The 15,485-nt window shown below is 38.2% G+C and overlaps 1 protein-coding gene and 1 non-coding gene across 3 annotated transcripts; one reads left to right on the top strand and one right to left on the bottom strand.

Moving 5' to 3' along the window:
- Window positions 1-608: 608 nt before the first annotated feature.
- On the bottom strand, window positions 609-12,376 carry LOC113645469 (leucine-rich repeat neuronal protein 3). Of its 2 annotated transcripts, none has more exons than XM_027151073.2 (2): window positions 12,078-12,376; window positions 609-3,737 (listed from the first exon to the last, which is right to left on the bottom strand). In XM_027151073.2, exon 2 carries the CDS (start codon window positions 3,422-3,424, stop codon window positions 1,304-1,306), a length of 2,121 nt encoding a protein of 706 aa, XP_027006874.2. In that variant the 5' UTR covers window positions 3,425-3,737; window positions 12,078-12,376; the 3' UTR covers window positions 609-1,303. The 2 variants fall into 2 exon arrangements, with proteins under 2 accessions (XP_027006874.2, XP_027006875.2); XM_027151074.2 differs by having other exon boundaries at window positions 609-3,733.
- Window positions 12,377-13,522: 1,146 nt separating this feature from the next.
- On the top strand, window positions 13,523-13,628 carry LOC113645953. The gene has a single exon (XR_003441337.1). It is a non-coding gene; the product is annotated as a U6 spliceosomal RNA (small nuclear RNA).
- The last annotated feature ends 1,857 nt before the right edge of the window (window positions 13,629-15,485 follow it).

Genomic DNA, 15,485 nt, shown 5'->3' with positions numbered 1-15,485 from the left:
CCAGGAATCGAACGCAGGCTCCTGGTCCTGGGTATAGAAACATGAGCCTGCAACTGCATCACAAATAAACTCTTCTAACAATAGTCTGATTTAGAAGTGCTAAGGATACATACTGTTTGCCCCAAGATGTATAATGATACACATGTCTAAAAGACTCTAACAGCATGGAGAGCCCTGCACATCATCTAAAAGAAAGCAGAGCGGGAAACACCCTGATCCAAAAAAGACGTTGACATTTATTCATTATTTTCTTCTTTGCACAGTCTCATTGACTAGTGTGCTTAGATTTCACAGACAGCACAGTCAATATAAAAATGGCTTTTATACACCAAAAGCAACATCTCAATGCTTTTGACCCATATGGATGCTCAAAGCACTGTGAGTTTTCCAGTGATGGTTTGAGATTATCATGTGAGGGTGTAGTCATCTGTCTTCTGATCTGACACACCGTTATGAAGTAACATTCAGACATTTTCCTGGTTTATAAATGTTCTGAGTAGGCACTTACCCTGGCATAATCAACCTTTTACAGATTTCATTTGGCAGATGTTCTGTTACTGGTATGCTCTTTGCATTGGTTAACACTGACTCCTGATAAGATTGTGTTGTATCTTAATGTATCTTAAATCTATTTGTTACGATGTACAACATTTTAATTCAGAAAATGTGTGGTGTCATTATGCAAGTTACTTACATACTGTAGTTAATTCACACTGGTTTAATGCCTGGCTACTGCACAGAAGATCTGTTACATTTTTGGATAGAATATAACAATAGTAGCCATGTAGTCAAAATTCTCTATTAAATAGAAAAAAGATATATTTCATCAAAAATTTACACCATTGTCACTATAATTATCTATTCTACTAGATGTTCCCCTTTACAAACAGTTGGCCTCTCTAACCCGTCTATGGGTGTTGTACAGCACAGACGGTATTGCTTCACCACGAGGACTGCTTTACTACTGTTTACATGATTAACAGTCATTCACTGTATACAAAATACCACCATCCTTTGCATTATGTACCATCTGCACTCTGTGAATTACCAGAATTATAGCAATCCATGTTTTTATCAGAGGGTCTTGGCTTTCCACTTCTTTGAGGCCTCATTTCCATTTCCACCGACACCTCAGACAGGTCATAAAAGGGGATATAGCGCTGGTTAAATGTGAAGACATCTCTTCCATTTGAATAGTTTGCTGTTTGTCAAGGCAAAAGGATAAACATTTGAAATGGCATGTTTTCCTTTTTTGCCTCGCTGGGCTGAAAAAAATGTTTTTGCAGTTTTCGAAATGAGCTGCTTAGAAGGAATTGTCCAGCACGTTTATGACAGTAGCTTTCACTTCCACGGCAGCCGGCATCCCATTTCCAGAAACCCAGACCCTTGTAAATGCAGACTGCGTTCCAACCTCAGGTATCAATGCTGTCTTGGATGGGCATCTCCTAATCTCCGAATAATTGTGATACTTGTTCAGAAACATACAAATCAGCAGGCAAGCCAATGAGATGATGGTGAGTAGCACACCTAACATGGTGATCACTGTCGTATCCCACTTCTCCTTATCCTTGGCAGGCTGCACTAATCCTTTTGTGGTTACATTGACACACTTGGCATTGTGTTTACTGTTGATGTTGTGGATGTCTACACACACCTTATATTGTGTAGCTGGAGTGAGATGTGTGAGATTATACACCCTCACGTCAGATGGGACCCTGGCTGTAAAGGCCACAGTTGGTTGGTTGGTATTGGATGTTGTATACCACTTAATATTCGGTGCCAGGCTGCCATGAGTGGTTTTCCAGGAAACCAGGATAGAGTTGGTCTTCACAGACTGGATGATGACTTCAAGGGAGTCACTTGTAGATTGTGGAAAGTATCCACTGACTTCCACTGAAACAGACTTCAGGTCTGCACCAACAAGATTGTGTGCCACACAAGTGTAAAGTCCAGCTTCCCCTTCAGTAATGTCATAAATGTCGAGTGTGCCCTCAGGATGCATGTAAAACTTATCTGCTACCATATTGGGGAGGATCCTATTCCCATAGGGTGTAACCCAGTAGATATCAGGCTCTGGTTCAGCAAAGGCCCGGCAATGCAGGGACAGTGTGCTCCCATTTCCCACAGCAACCTGAGTAGGCAGGCTGTCCGGAGAGATAAGCGGTAGACAGATCTCCGTCATCTCCCTGAAGTGAATCTGTCGCACATGCTGACCTTCATACTCAGGTGGTTCCACACAAAACAAAGAATCTGGCTCCATGAAGCGTATGTTGGTTTTGTTCATATTCATCCAGCGAACCACACAGTCACATCGGATGGGGTTGGAATGCATGCTGACCTCACGCAGATTGGGCAAAGACTCCACTGTGATCCTGTGAATAGCCGTAAGGGCATTACTGTTTAGCATGAGAGTCTCCAGCCTAGGGAGCTTGTAGAAGGCTTTTGGATGAATATAGGATAATTTTGGATTGTTGGTAGCTTCAATCTTTGTCAGCTCTGGGAGGTTGTTTAAAGCAAAGCTGTCAATGGACACCAGTTCTGGCATGCTGTTGATGCCCAGTTCTTTAAGATGTAGCATGTCCATAAAGTCACCTTTCTGTATTCTCCCAATTGGGTTCTTGTTAAGGTCCAAAAATTTGAGGTTCTTAAGATGCTTAAGAGCACCATGGGGAACGTCATGGAAAGTGTTGTCATAGAATGAGATGCTCTCCAAATTGTCTAAGCCTGCCAGTGCATCATCTGGAATCTGGGATAAGTTCATTCTGGTTAGGACAAGACTTCGCAAGTTTCGCAAGGGCTTAAAATTCATGCCCTGTATAGAAGCAACAGGGTTTTCTCCAATCATGAGAATATCCAGATTGGACAGGTATTTAAACCATTCACTGTTTATGTTCTGAAGCCTGTTAGAGTTGAGATGCAGTCTAAGCAAATTGTGAAGGCCACTGAAAACCTCAGGTGAAATATAGGAGATGAAGTTGTGGTTTAGGTAAAGTTCCTGTAGGTTGCCAAGTTGGGAAAATGCATTATCTGGTAAGGAGCAGATCCAGTTTTCTTCTATGTGCAGGGACAACAAGTGAGGAAGATGGCCCAAGTTGATGTCACTTACTGAGGATAGGTTGTTTTGTGAAAGATCAATCTCAGTTATATTGGGCAAGTACTCCAAAGAATTCTCAATTTTAGCAATGTTATTAGTCTGCAGTAAAATAACTTTTGTATCAGCAGGTAATCTTAATGGTAGGTTGAAAAGTCCCAAATCATTACAGTCAACAGTAGGAGCCTCCATATAAACAGAGCTGGGAGAAAACCATGGCCTAATCTCACACACACAAAGTTTAGGACAACTGCCTTTATCCTCCACAGCAAGAACAAAATTAGCCATTGCAAACAGCAATACAAAATAATCCACAACTGATTTATCCTTCATTTTGGTCAGATTCCCTAGTAAATTTTTCCTTGAAAATTATAAGAGAGCTTCAAAAATAATACACCATTTGTTGCTGTAGATCTAATTCCAACCAGTTCAATGTCTTGGGTTCAATTGGTTGATCTACTGTCCACTGAAAGTCTCCTTGTCTTGCTGTTATGAGGAAGGGCACACAAGCCAAACCAACATATGCCTCACGGAGTTGTGATTCAGCAAAGCAGAGGTGAAGCTGTTAATTTTCTATAATACTTCAGTGCAAGAACAGTCTCTCTGGTGATTACGAGCTGCCTTCATTGCTTCAATCCACTTCTACCTAAAGAAAAGAGAGTGAGAGAGAGATAGAGAAAGAGAGAGAGAATATGTTATTACAAGAAAATGCAGTGGCATACTGACATACTGACAAATGACAAAGACATTTAAGTATGATGATATGGTGTGACACTACAATACTGTAAAATATTTGTTCATGTTCAGTATTATGGACTCAAAGCTTTCTATGCTTTCTTTTCTATACAGCGCTGCTTTTCTCAAAGAGTACGTTCATCACCCTACTGTATGTTCCAGAGTGATTTAGTCTCACTATACGCTCTTTAAGAAAAATTCGTCCCCTTGTTGGGTAAAAGAAAAGACAGACCCACAACTGCATTCTTTTTCTCCATTATTATCTATATACACGTTATTCACCTATTTATTTCTGTTGTCTTTTAAAGCTAAATACAATTTACATGAAATCATTGACCTATGGTAATTTAGTCCTTAGCAGAACTTTGTGAAAGTGTGTGATCATTGCTGTGCACTGGGAGTCACTATCCAAGCTCACTCTACTAGTTCAATGTCAAATTAGATGCACATGCCAGATGACAGACACTGATCCAGACCCGTTTTCCAATGAAACTACAGCCTCCAAAACCTTTCTGCTGTTGATATCCTCCTTCCAATGAAAGCCACTCATTGAAATGTAAAGCTGGCTCTATTGATGGGCATGAGTTTCTATACAAATTCAAATGTATTTATATAGTGCTTTTAACAATGGGCGCTGTCTCAAAGCAGCTTTACGGAACATAAACATAATACAAAAAGTTAATATAAAGATTAATATAATACAAAAGTTCAAGATTAATGTTAGACTTCTATTTAAATGTGTTTAAATTTATCCCCAATGAGCAAGCCTGAGGCGACTGAGACGACTGTGCTGAGGAAAAACTCCCTTGGGTGGTAAAGGAGGAAACCTTGAGAGGAACCAGACTGTAAAGTGAACCTCGTTCTCATTTGGGTAACACTGGAGGGTGTGATTATAAATATACTGTCTGACAATTGTGCACACGCTCAGTTCCAGAATCAACATTTTCAGCTAAGCGACAAACCAACAACTGGTACCTCCCTATATAATTCCATTTTATAATCATATTTATTATTTAGTTGATGGTGTAAAATAATTAATTAGTCTTTTAATTGGTCTTTTTTGCTATTGTTTAAGCATTGAACAACATTAATAAAAAAAAAATAATAATAATGTCCTGAATCAGTTCTTGTTTTAACTGGGGAAAAGTTTACTACTTTTGCTTAACTCTTTCTGGGTGTGAAGACAAGAGACTGCTTTTAGATCACAGAGCACCAGATACAAAAGTGATTTCTCAAGGTATATGATGACACTTTAATAAACCCAACAGTAAAGGATTCTGATAAGACTTTTCTCTGGCACACTCATGAACACTCATGCTTAGATATCCCCTGTGGATTTCTGCACTGGAAATAATCTGTGTGGTATTTCTTTATCTTGTACATTAGAACAATTACTCAAACTGTTTGTTAGAAGCATCTTTCTACAACAGCGGAGTTATTTTTACACATCATCACACTTTAAATTTCACCTCCTGATTGTTTTTTTTTTCTCTAGTAACTAGGAAGTACAATATATTTTACAAAGCTGGTTTAGGACACATGAGAAGTGTATGGCAGTATTCAGGAAAGGAAAAGAGGCATGGTGCTAAGGTGGAGTAAATAAAAATATAAATATTAATATATAGCATGTTTCAGTGGTAGACAGTTTGAAACCATCTGCTCTATTACACAGGTGTAAATGAACTCAATTGCTTGCTCATTTTCACTTGATATTACTAATCATACTAATCAAACTTAATTATGTTTATAAGGGCCCACAATAACTTCCCGATCAATTCTGTATTAATATTGGACTATATCTTTCAGTTATGATAGATTTCTTTATGCAGTTTCATCTCGGTGTTTTATTTAGCTTTTAAATCATGCTGCTCTGTAGTTAGTTTCCTGTCCCTAGAAAGATGGTTGCTCTGTTTAATAGAGAAAGCATTTCACATTGTGAATAAATTGCCCCTTTTACCTCATGCATTATAAAACAATGTAGCTTGCTGAAGCATGGATAATTTAGCACAGTACTGTATTACATCAGTGCTCAGTCAACAATGTCATCTGCATTGCCTCAGTATTTTGCACATGATTTCAATGAATGCCACTCGTCCCTGGAGCACTCGGGTTTACTAGCAACGTTAAGGTTTAAAGGTGTAATAACCTTGTCTAAAAATATAATGTCATCATGGTATTAATTAACCATTTATTAGGCAGTGGTGAAAATTAAAGGTGATATTTAATATCCTTGTACATCCGTTTACAACCACACAAAAACATTCACTGATTCTACATATACCCTAATTAATACAATATGTGTCCTTTATTATAAGCTCTAGCTGTAGGGCTACGGACATAATGATCTGCGCTTGATCATTAGTAGGTCACACGAGACATCACATGTGCTACTATATCTGTGCTAGGAACTAAATAACTTACTTAAACCCCCCCAGAAATCTCACTTCTATGGTAAGATATTTTGACCTTGCTCTATATTATACTGTTCTGCATTTTAAACTTTAAGCCAGCACTTGTAGATGACAACAAAAAAAAGCAAGCACTTCCTGCTGCAGTGTCTTTTACAATGAAGACAAAGTGTGAAAACTCTTTTCCCACAGGATATGATGAAATCCTTACCAAAAGATATTTTTGAGAATGGCATCAGTATTTATCACATTGTCATATAGAAAGTGGCTGAGAGACAAAGAAAAGACAGAATGAATTTCAGTCTCTCTCTTTTTTTTTTTTTTAAAGTCATTGTACACCAATTCTAACTGGGAAACTGTGACACCGTAGCAACTATACAGTTGACTCACGTATATTAGGACTTTCAAAGTTCACAGAGAATAAACAGATTAGACAGATCAGTGCTGCTTTCATTTTTGCCCCCGAACACTGACTAATCAGAGATGCCCAAGCGTGTCCATTATTGGAAGAGCCTGGTCTGACATAAATTGGCCGATAAAAGGACATTGTTATGCACCCATTTTGAGTCAGTCCTGGTCCGCCTCGATCTGGTTCCTAAATACACGTCCTTGTTTGTTCCGTATCGAGTTTGACCACAATAGTTGTCTTTTCTCCGACCTCAAAAGATATATTAAGACCTTTCACTCTTGCCAAAAAATAGACGTCCCATAAATGTCTAGCAGTACACACCCATCCATCCATCTTCAGATCATTAGCAATGTTGTCACATCCCTAGTGTCTTTAGTACAAAAGCATATCAAACAGAGAAGAGGAACTATGTGTCTGGTTCAGGAACAGTTAATGAAATATATACAAACAATATTTACATCTGATGTATTTTGTTAACATTGACATTTTAAGGTATGTCTGTATACTTTCAATTAGTGGGCTGAGCAGACTGAGCTTTTTTTTTTTTCTCATTCTAGCGGTCATAAAAATATTATAATTTAAAAACAATATTACATATTATTAATATTTTTCACTGAAATTTTGCAAATGTGGCACTTGTGGATATTTTTAGTCTTAACTTATATTTTTATATGATAAATGTTGTGTCAGAATGAGGAATTAAAGCACCGCTACTCTAGGTTTTATTGCATTACTGTGTATCTTCACTATAAAGTGTCAAAAATAACATGTTTTATTGAAATATTTCCAAAATATTACAAAAACAGAATGCAAAAGTGTTTTATGTAAAATTCCACATCAGCAATTCAAGTTAAACCTTGTTGTTGTGAAGCACAAACATAGACTCAGTGTTTTTTTGTTTCTTTCCCTGGTTCCATATATATCCTGGTGCAATTTACAGCCAGTCAATGATTCAGAAAGGAAGGAGGCAATATTGCAGTCAGAGACAAATGAGGGAAATTATCCTTAACCCAGTTTAGTAAAGGTGAAAACACACAGACTAAGGGCCTTAGAGCAAAGCTTGTAGGACTTAAGTTCTTGTAGGGACTTAAGTGGCAATAACTTGCATAGAGGCTCATGGCTTAGCAGACAGAGAGGAATTCAGCTAATACTGCTGCAAATGGAATCCCAAGATAGATGTGTCTAATCATGATCCCGATGTGCTGCAGCATCAGGCTACAAAACTGGGGGCTGGAAATAGAGAATGGGACTCACCTGTTATTGTGTCTGTGCTAATGTCAGTGCTGAGCTTGCACTGTTATAATTAGAGGTCAAAGGGGTCAGCAACCTGATAACCGTGATGAAGTAAATCAGACTTATATATTTACTGTGCGTTGGGCAATCCTGTAGTTGGACTACACCATAACAGAGAGTCTCTCCCAAACCACCAGTTTATCTGCTAGCGGAATGGTTTTATATATATGTTAAAGTGTACAAGATAATGCACATAAAATCTCAGCCGAATTCTTCAACAGACTCTGTTATAGTCTGTTCTTACGTGTCAGATTATACATTGAAAATCATCTAATGATAGACAGTGTGATCTTGAGTTAATAAGGACAAATTCTTTTGGATGTTTTCATGTTTTGTGATTGCTTCCACTGTATTTGTAGCTGTCTTTTGAGTTTTGTGTCCTCTTACGCTGCCCTCCAATTGGTGGCTTATAGACGAGTCCTGTAGCGTCGCTCAAGCAGAGATTTTAATCAACATTTTCTGACACTGCCAGAAATTTGTCTTTGGTTGCCGTGGCACTAAATCGGCACTCATTCTAAGGTCAATGACCTCAGCTCATGAGCAAAGAATTCTTTTACCATGTGCAATTTTTCTATGCGACACTGAAAGTAGAAAACTACACAGTATAAATCTGGCTTTAAAGAGAATGCAGTCTGTAAAACATTTGAGAGCCCTTATGCAAAACTTTCACAGTTTTAAATTATATTATGTTAAAACTGAAGGCTTCATGACGACTCCAATTATGTGACTTGACAAAAGAAGAGGTACAGAGTGGCTGTGTGAGAACAGATGCAGTGTGATACTGGTTTAACAGGAGGATACAGTACATCCTCAGGGGAAGACATTACACTTCCTCTGCTCAGATCTTCACAGACATAAAGGTCACATAAATGGAAAGTAGGGCAGCGGTAAAATTGCCTACTGCTTCACGGAAAATGGCCACTGCATGACAGAGACAGGCCAGAGTAAATTATGATCAAGTGGTTATTAACACACTGTCTTTCGCACCGCTGGGTATTATCAGTACTGATTCTCTTACGGGTCTACCCGTGTTTTGCGTGGTTCTAGATAAGCCTCTCAGTGGGTGGTGTAGTTCGGTGCTGGTCCTTCTGTGCCCTTCACTTCATTGATTTACTATTAGACTATTTCCAAAGTAAGAACGGAGTCCATTAAACAGGTCCTGCTAAGCAATATGTGTGCATAATGAAGGTTCATGAGCAAGGCGATTGGAGCCTTTCCCCCTCACACCTGCTCCTGCATGCTTGCAAATCAGGAGTGAGTCAGCGGTTAATGCAGAATCAATGTTCCAAATTAACCAATGGACCCCACGCTTTGCAGTTTCCCTAGCCTGCATCCTGAGTTTTAACCCAATCTGCTCATTCAATCATAATCCCAAAGACATGCCCAAGAAAGTTTATGTCTGTAGCTGATGAGCACAATTCTTCTGGGAACACTATCTTCTGGGTTAAATAAATCTGCACATATCATACCTTGTGTGAAGAAGACTGAACACTGAGGTTCAAGCAACTATTGAAAATCTGAACTGTGCTACAGGGAATAGTCTTTGAGGTTCTCAGCAATCTTGATGTGAATAATATATAGCTGGTCAGCAGGCTATGAGCCAGCAGGGAATAGGTTTCCTGAATAGGATCAATGAAAATATGACAGTGACATGATTTTAATGCTGGCAAGCTGTTTTAGTTTTTTTGTTTTTTTTAAGTCTAACCATGTATCTTCTGTACCTTTCCTTTGTTTGTTTTAAGTTTATTGTTTGGTGGCATTAATATGACCTGAACTTGAATCGGCCCGTACTGTTATTTAATGAATACATCCATAATAAAATAATGAAGTATTTTGTTTCTAAATCCTGGAATTTTTTCACTGTTGGAACATTAAGTTCAGGTCTGTTGAAGTTGTTCGGCACATAACAATAGACATTATCAAATAGACAAAGCAGATTTACAGAAATCTGGAAATAGGAGCCAGAGGCAACATTAACAAGATAAAAGCCTGTGAGAGGGAATGAGAATCTTCTGCGTGACAGCAGAGAGTTAGATTATTAATCATTGCAGTATACTGTAGAGTATATTATAGAAAAATAAACAGCAATAAACTGATTAAATTGATTAACAGTGAATAAACTTATTGTAAATTATTTAATTTAATATTTAAAAGTTATTACATTTTTCAAATTATATATATTTAATAAAAAATCAACACATAATCCATGAACAACCAGTTCTCTGTAAAGCATTTTATGAAAAATTGCAATAATTGGCTCAAAGCTTAGATTGTTGTTAGAGACTCAATCATGGTTGGGATTAATAACTTTGACAGTCTTATATAACAAGCAGCTAGCCGAATCCTGCACAGGAAATCAGTCATGCATGTCTTTTCAGTAGGAACCGGTCTGATCCTGAACAGATAGACCACACAGCATGTTATGTTTTTGCTCTATTTCTCAGTGGCATAACTGGCATCACGCTCCTTCCGAACAGAAAAGTATACATTTGCTGCATGGAAGGCTGTTTTACAGAATAAAAGCCTTTTCTAATTATCTTTTGTTTGGCTGTTTTTGTAGGGCTATGTGCTATTAAGAGTACATCTATCAAAGTGAAGCTTTCAGAGTACAGTAATTAAAAAAAACTTGAAATAAGAGTATCTATTAAAATAAGGTATTATAGTTGGTGCTGAAGAAGCACTGTGCAGAGATTACTTGTTTACTGCACCAAGAGAGTTAAAGAAGAATCCATTTTGCTTTTGGAGTACTTCCTTTATGTTGGACTCAATTCATGAGTGTCTAGTGTGTCTAAGTCATGACTCTCCAGCCATATTTTCACATGTTATTGTGATATGTTTGACAGCCCACACAGTTTCCTTTCCACTCTGACACTCCAAGGCTATATAAATTTGCTCTTAATACACACACCCACACACTGCTTTGTGGTGCATGCTGTGCATGCTGTGCAGTAAAAGACCATTTACGACACAGAAGCTCTTCAGAATCTCACCATACAATCAGATGGAAATTAAATGAAGGCTTCAGAGCCTTTGTGCATAAGAGGCTTCAAAGCAGAATGTGTACTTTCTTAAAGGTTTCTAATTGCCTTATCCTACAATTGGATCTTAAATAACTGTATTGCAACTGGGTTTGCAGAAATTGGTTCATGTAATAGCGGAAGATATCAGAGCAAGGTCTTTCACTAATGGAGGAACTGTATATAGTTTCTCACTCTGCACATGCTGCTTAGGTTAATGAACAAGTGAGTGTAGAGCTGGGCTGCTTAGTGAACAACACTGCAATAGCAAGAAACACATGGTGACATTAGTGCTTAATGTTAGTGAGTTAGCACAGGGGGCCTGCATTCCATACATTGTGTCACGACTAAGACAGCATGAGCAAATGACATAATGATGTATTATTTGTGTGGCTGCACATCTGTCACTAGGTTTAAGATACAGCGCTCCTAAAAGGCCTGGGAAAGAGGATGAAATACAGCACTGCAGTTTGGTTAATCGGATAAACCCAGAGGTTATGTGATTAGTGCCGAACGCATGAATGCAAATCGCTCATAGCTGCTGCGAGAGGGAATGGATCCGGCATCATAACGACACTATTCACAGCGACGCGCGCATGTCAATGGAGGAGGCGCGCGCGGCGTCCGTGTGTCACCGCACCGACTGCAACAGGGTGATTTAAGAAGGGAAAGTGGGCAAGAAAAAAAAACATCGTGCGTGATACAAAACATTCTTCCAGTCCAGAGCAACACCAGGACCCATAACCGCTACGTTTACGCGCACACCTACCCCTGTCACATGAAGGCGACCGGTGCGCTGTGGTTATAATGATGCACCATGAAAATAATCATCAGATCAATTTAAAGCGACGGTTTAACGACGCAAGGCGCAAATCAGCGCGCGCTCAGACGTCTGCGGAGTAAAGAACATAATCCAATAATACAGATACCCCTCGATTCTGTTCATTTTATTGTGCGTATTGTTGCTTTATTATCGTGACTTTGAACAGGAGGAATTTCTTGAATGGCGAATTTACGCAATGTGCACTGCATGTTTTCCCTCCGTTAACTTGCGGCTAAACAAGACACCACACCAAGACACCTTTATCTCTATGTAATGACAGGTACCAAAGGTTTGAACTCACGTGTATAAGTCAGTCCATAAGCTGAGGTGCGAGATGTATTCCGTTTGTTCCCATCTGGCGCAGTAGATCACCATCAAACATTAAAGTGATGGACGCGATGTTCTTTCCGTTACGCACTTGAAAGCCGATCAGTCTGTTGTTCTTTCACCTTTTGACCAGATGAGAAGTGTAAAAGTCCATCAGCAGAACCTACACTCAGCTAGATGTGATTCTGAACTCGCGCTAACCTTTTCTTCCGATTGTCAGATGCGCGTCTGCGTCTTCCGCCCGTTTCCCCACTGACATGCGGCTGCGATACCCAGCGCTCATTAATAGTCAACAAGACCGTCCCGACTCTCTAAAGAGCAGCCAATAGCGGTGCAGAGCTTGCAAACTCATGTGTTTGATTGGCTAATAATGCGTGCCTGTCAAAAACAGCCCAATGGTGACCAAGAGGTGGCCGTGATTCGCTCAGGTTTTCACAAACCTGATTGGTTAAACGAGTCCGTCTGTCATGGAGACCTGTTACAGAAGAAGGTACCTAGGAAAGGGCGCAAGAAAAACGGATTTGCGCGCAAACATCTTCCATAAATTGTTCCATATACTGGAAGGAAAATTATACTTCATCAGGAAAATTCTCTACAGAACTAATTGTCTAGACAGATTAGAATCATATCCAAATCTGTCGCAATCTACCCTCAATTAAAATGTAGTGCAACTTATTAAAACGGGTCAGATTCAGTCTTTTATTCCATGTGGTTGCGCAGCTCCATGATCAGAGGAAGTGGACTTTTTGTTGTTGTTGTTGTTGGTGGTGTTGTTGGTGTTGTTTTAATGTTATCTCTTCTACAGATGTTCTGTTGAATCCAGATGTTGGAAGATGAACATGACAAAAAAAGCAGTGGGTTTTGTGACGTCTGTGTATATATTAAAATGCACACATTCACAACAAGTAAATAAAATTGTCTATTGGTCTAAATATTGGATTTTATTTTCATGAAATAGAAAATAAATGAAATTTATTTAAAAGAAGTAAGTCAGGCTTTCAAAGGCATAGACTTGCATCAGATAGGTTTGGGTTCTATCTTAAGTCAGTCCATAAGGTGAACTGCAAACTCTCTATTCTGAACATAAAAACATCATATATCATATCATATCATAACCTATTATGTGAATTGTGTATGTATATTAAACTCATTAGTTATCTCTGAATCACTGTTCTTCATCTTCAGTGTTCATACTGACATAAGAGGTGATGATCTTAAGTGACTTAACACATGATCAACAAATTATATGTAATGCACTTCTGAGAAATAATCTCCAGGGCTATGTAGTGAATCACATCTCATATAACTGAACAAAGCACAGAGCAGTAAACAGTTCTAGAGGTATAAAAATTCATGGGTTTTATTGTTTACCTGAAGACAGACATTTCCAGGGCCAGTTGGTTTAAATGGGCTATCAGGGTGCTTGCAGCGGCAGCATATACACTAAAACTGTAACGATACAGAAATTAGCATGGCTCCTGCACGGAGATGAAAACTGTGAAGCAAAGCTCTGAATCTCTTCTTTAAGGAAAATGTACAGATAACATGTTTACCAATTAAAATGATCTTATTTGCTTTTTATTTTATTTATTTTATTTTATTTTAAAACCAAGAACAACAGCACCACCAATTGTATTTGTAATTTAAAAAAAAAATACAATATTAAAATGTGTCAGTAAGCTGTAGGCTGATTTCTTTCTATCTCAGACTATAGACAGTAGTGTTATGTGATTACACTTGATAAACCCTTAGATTTCTTGTGCATTGGTGGTCATATATTTAAGCACCCTTAACTGATACATATATAACACTCCATCAACATTGACTGAGTGCAATACAATAACAGGTGTAGTAAACATGAACAAGGTAGGATACTTTCTCAGTTATAAATTTTTCAGACTGCATTTGGAGGTGAAACTAGACATAAACTGACTCAACATTGTCCAATCAAAGTACCCGTTATGCCATAACGTTTGTGTGTTTTGAACTGAAGAGCTGGATAATGCTTGCTATTCACAAGAGACAGGGCATTGATCTCAAAAAATGGTGTTGCCTGGTTTTCAGTGATATGTGTAATAGTTCTGTGCCTTTGAAATGACCCTGTGTTATAAGGCTCAATCATAATAGTTTCATCAAACAATTTCACATTCAATACCATGACCATATCACTGGAGGTAGCACCACTATTATATCACTGCCTAGCATCCATCTATAAATGTACAGTATCCAAATATTGATATCTGGACAAACAAACCCAACATCACCCTTGAGTTTACGGTATTTGTATTGTATTTTTCTTGGCTGCATTCTTCTTGGTAGCCTATGTAGTGTTATCGGAAGTGATTTCCCATAAACATTATACCAGGTTTGGTGGCAGGAGTAGGATTGATGGAGATTTTTTTTTTATTATATATTTGCTGTACATGGAGCAATTTTTTCCTCCAATATATCACTTTATATTATATAATGTTGGTATGTACTGTACAGATTGCATTTTGCTAACATTCCTTTATTACACCAGTTTTGCAGAAGAAAGGGGTGTGCATGAATATTTTGCATATTCATCAAATCTGTTTTTATAATGAGAGGAGTGGAGGTGTTTGTGCTCCTTTTTTGTTTCGTGGGACCAGCATGTCAGGCAAATTATCATGCAGTGTAGGAAAAAATGTTCTTGTGCTAAAAAATTGGTAAATCAGCAAAAATTCAAAGAAATAAAAGGATTAAATAGGGCCTAAGTGTTTATAATATGTTTTTTTGTTGTACTTTTTGTAAAAATATACGGCATGCAATCTGTATAGTCTGTATCAATATTGCATGGAAAAAAGTATCTGTGCGATAATGTGTACAGTATTGTAATAATAAAGAAAAATGTAAAGATTATACAGATTCATAGAATTGATCAATAGTCACATATGTGGTAGTACTAGCCATGGTTTTTTTTTTCTCAGCACCTTTGTCTGTAGGAAATGGCTTTGGTTCATGAATAGATCATGAAGGAACTATTCTTTACCATGCATAACCCAAGACCTTCTCAGCCTCACATACTATGAAAAAAATACAGCAGCACAAACAGGGTCATGCTCCATTACCGCTTTTTTTTTTTCTCCCAGCCCACATTTAGATGCTGCTATGCCCTGAAAAATGAGCAGGGGGATGTAGAGGTGTAAATCTATGCTGTGGATAGCATCAGGATGTATTGGGTATATTATTCCTCCAACTAGCCTTTTCCACCTTTCCCTGAAAAATTTTGGAGAGTGTTCTGGGGGCATGGGGTGGTTTGTCATGACATATTGATCATCTATTTTCTGCCAGACGGAACCTCAGAAGGCAGTACAATTTATTGACTGGAGTTTCACAGTTATAAATACTTTTTATGGGTAAT

This window comes from Tachysurus fulvidraco, chromosome 19 (assembly GCF_022655615.1).
Source record: "Tachysurus fulvidraco isolate hzauxx_2018 chromosome 19, HZAU_PFXX_2.0, whole genome shotgun sequence".
Lineage (NCBI taxonomy): Eukaryota > Metazoa > Chordata > Actinopteri > Siluriformes > Bagridae > Tachysurus > Tachysurus fulvidraco.
This window is presented reverse-complemented; position numbering and strand designations above follow the sequence as displayed.

Bases quoted from the DNA above. Each gene is read 5' to 3' on its own strand.
- LOC113645469 (XM_027151073.2), bottom strand. From the start codon at position 3,424: ATGAAGGATAAATCAGTTGTGGATTATTTTGTATTGCTGTTTGCAATG.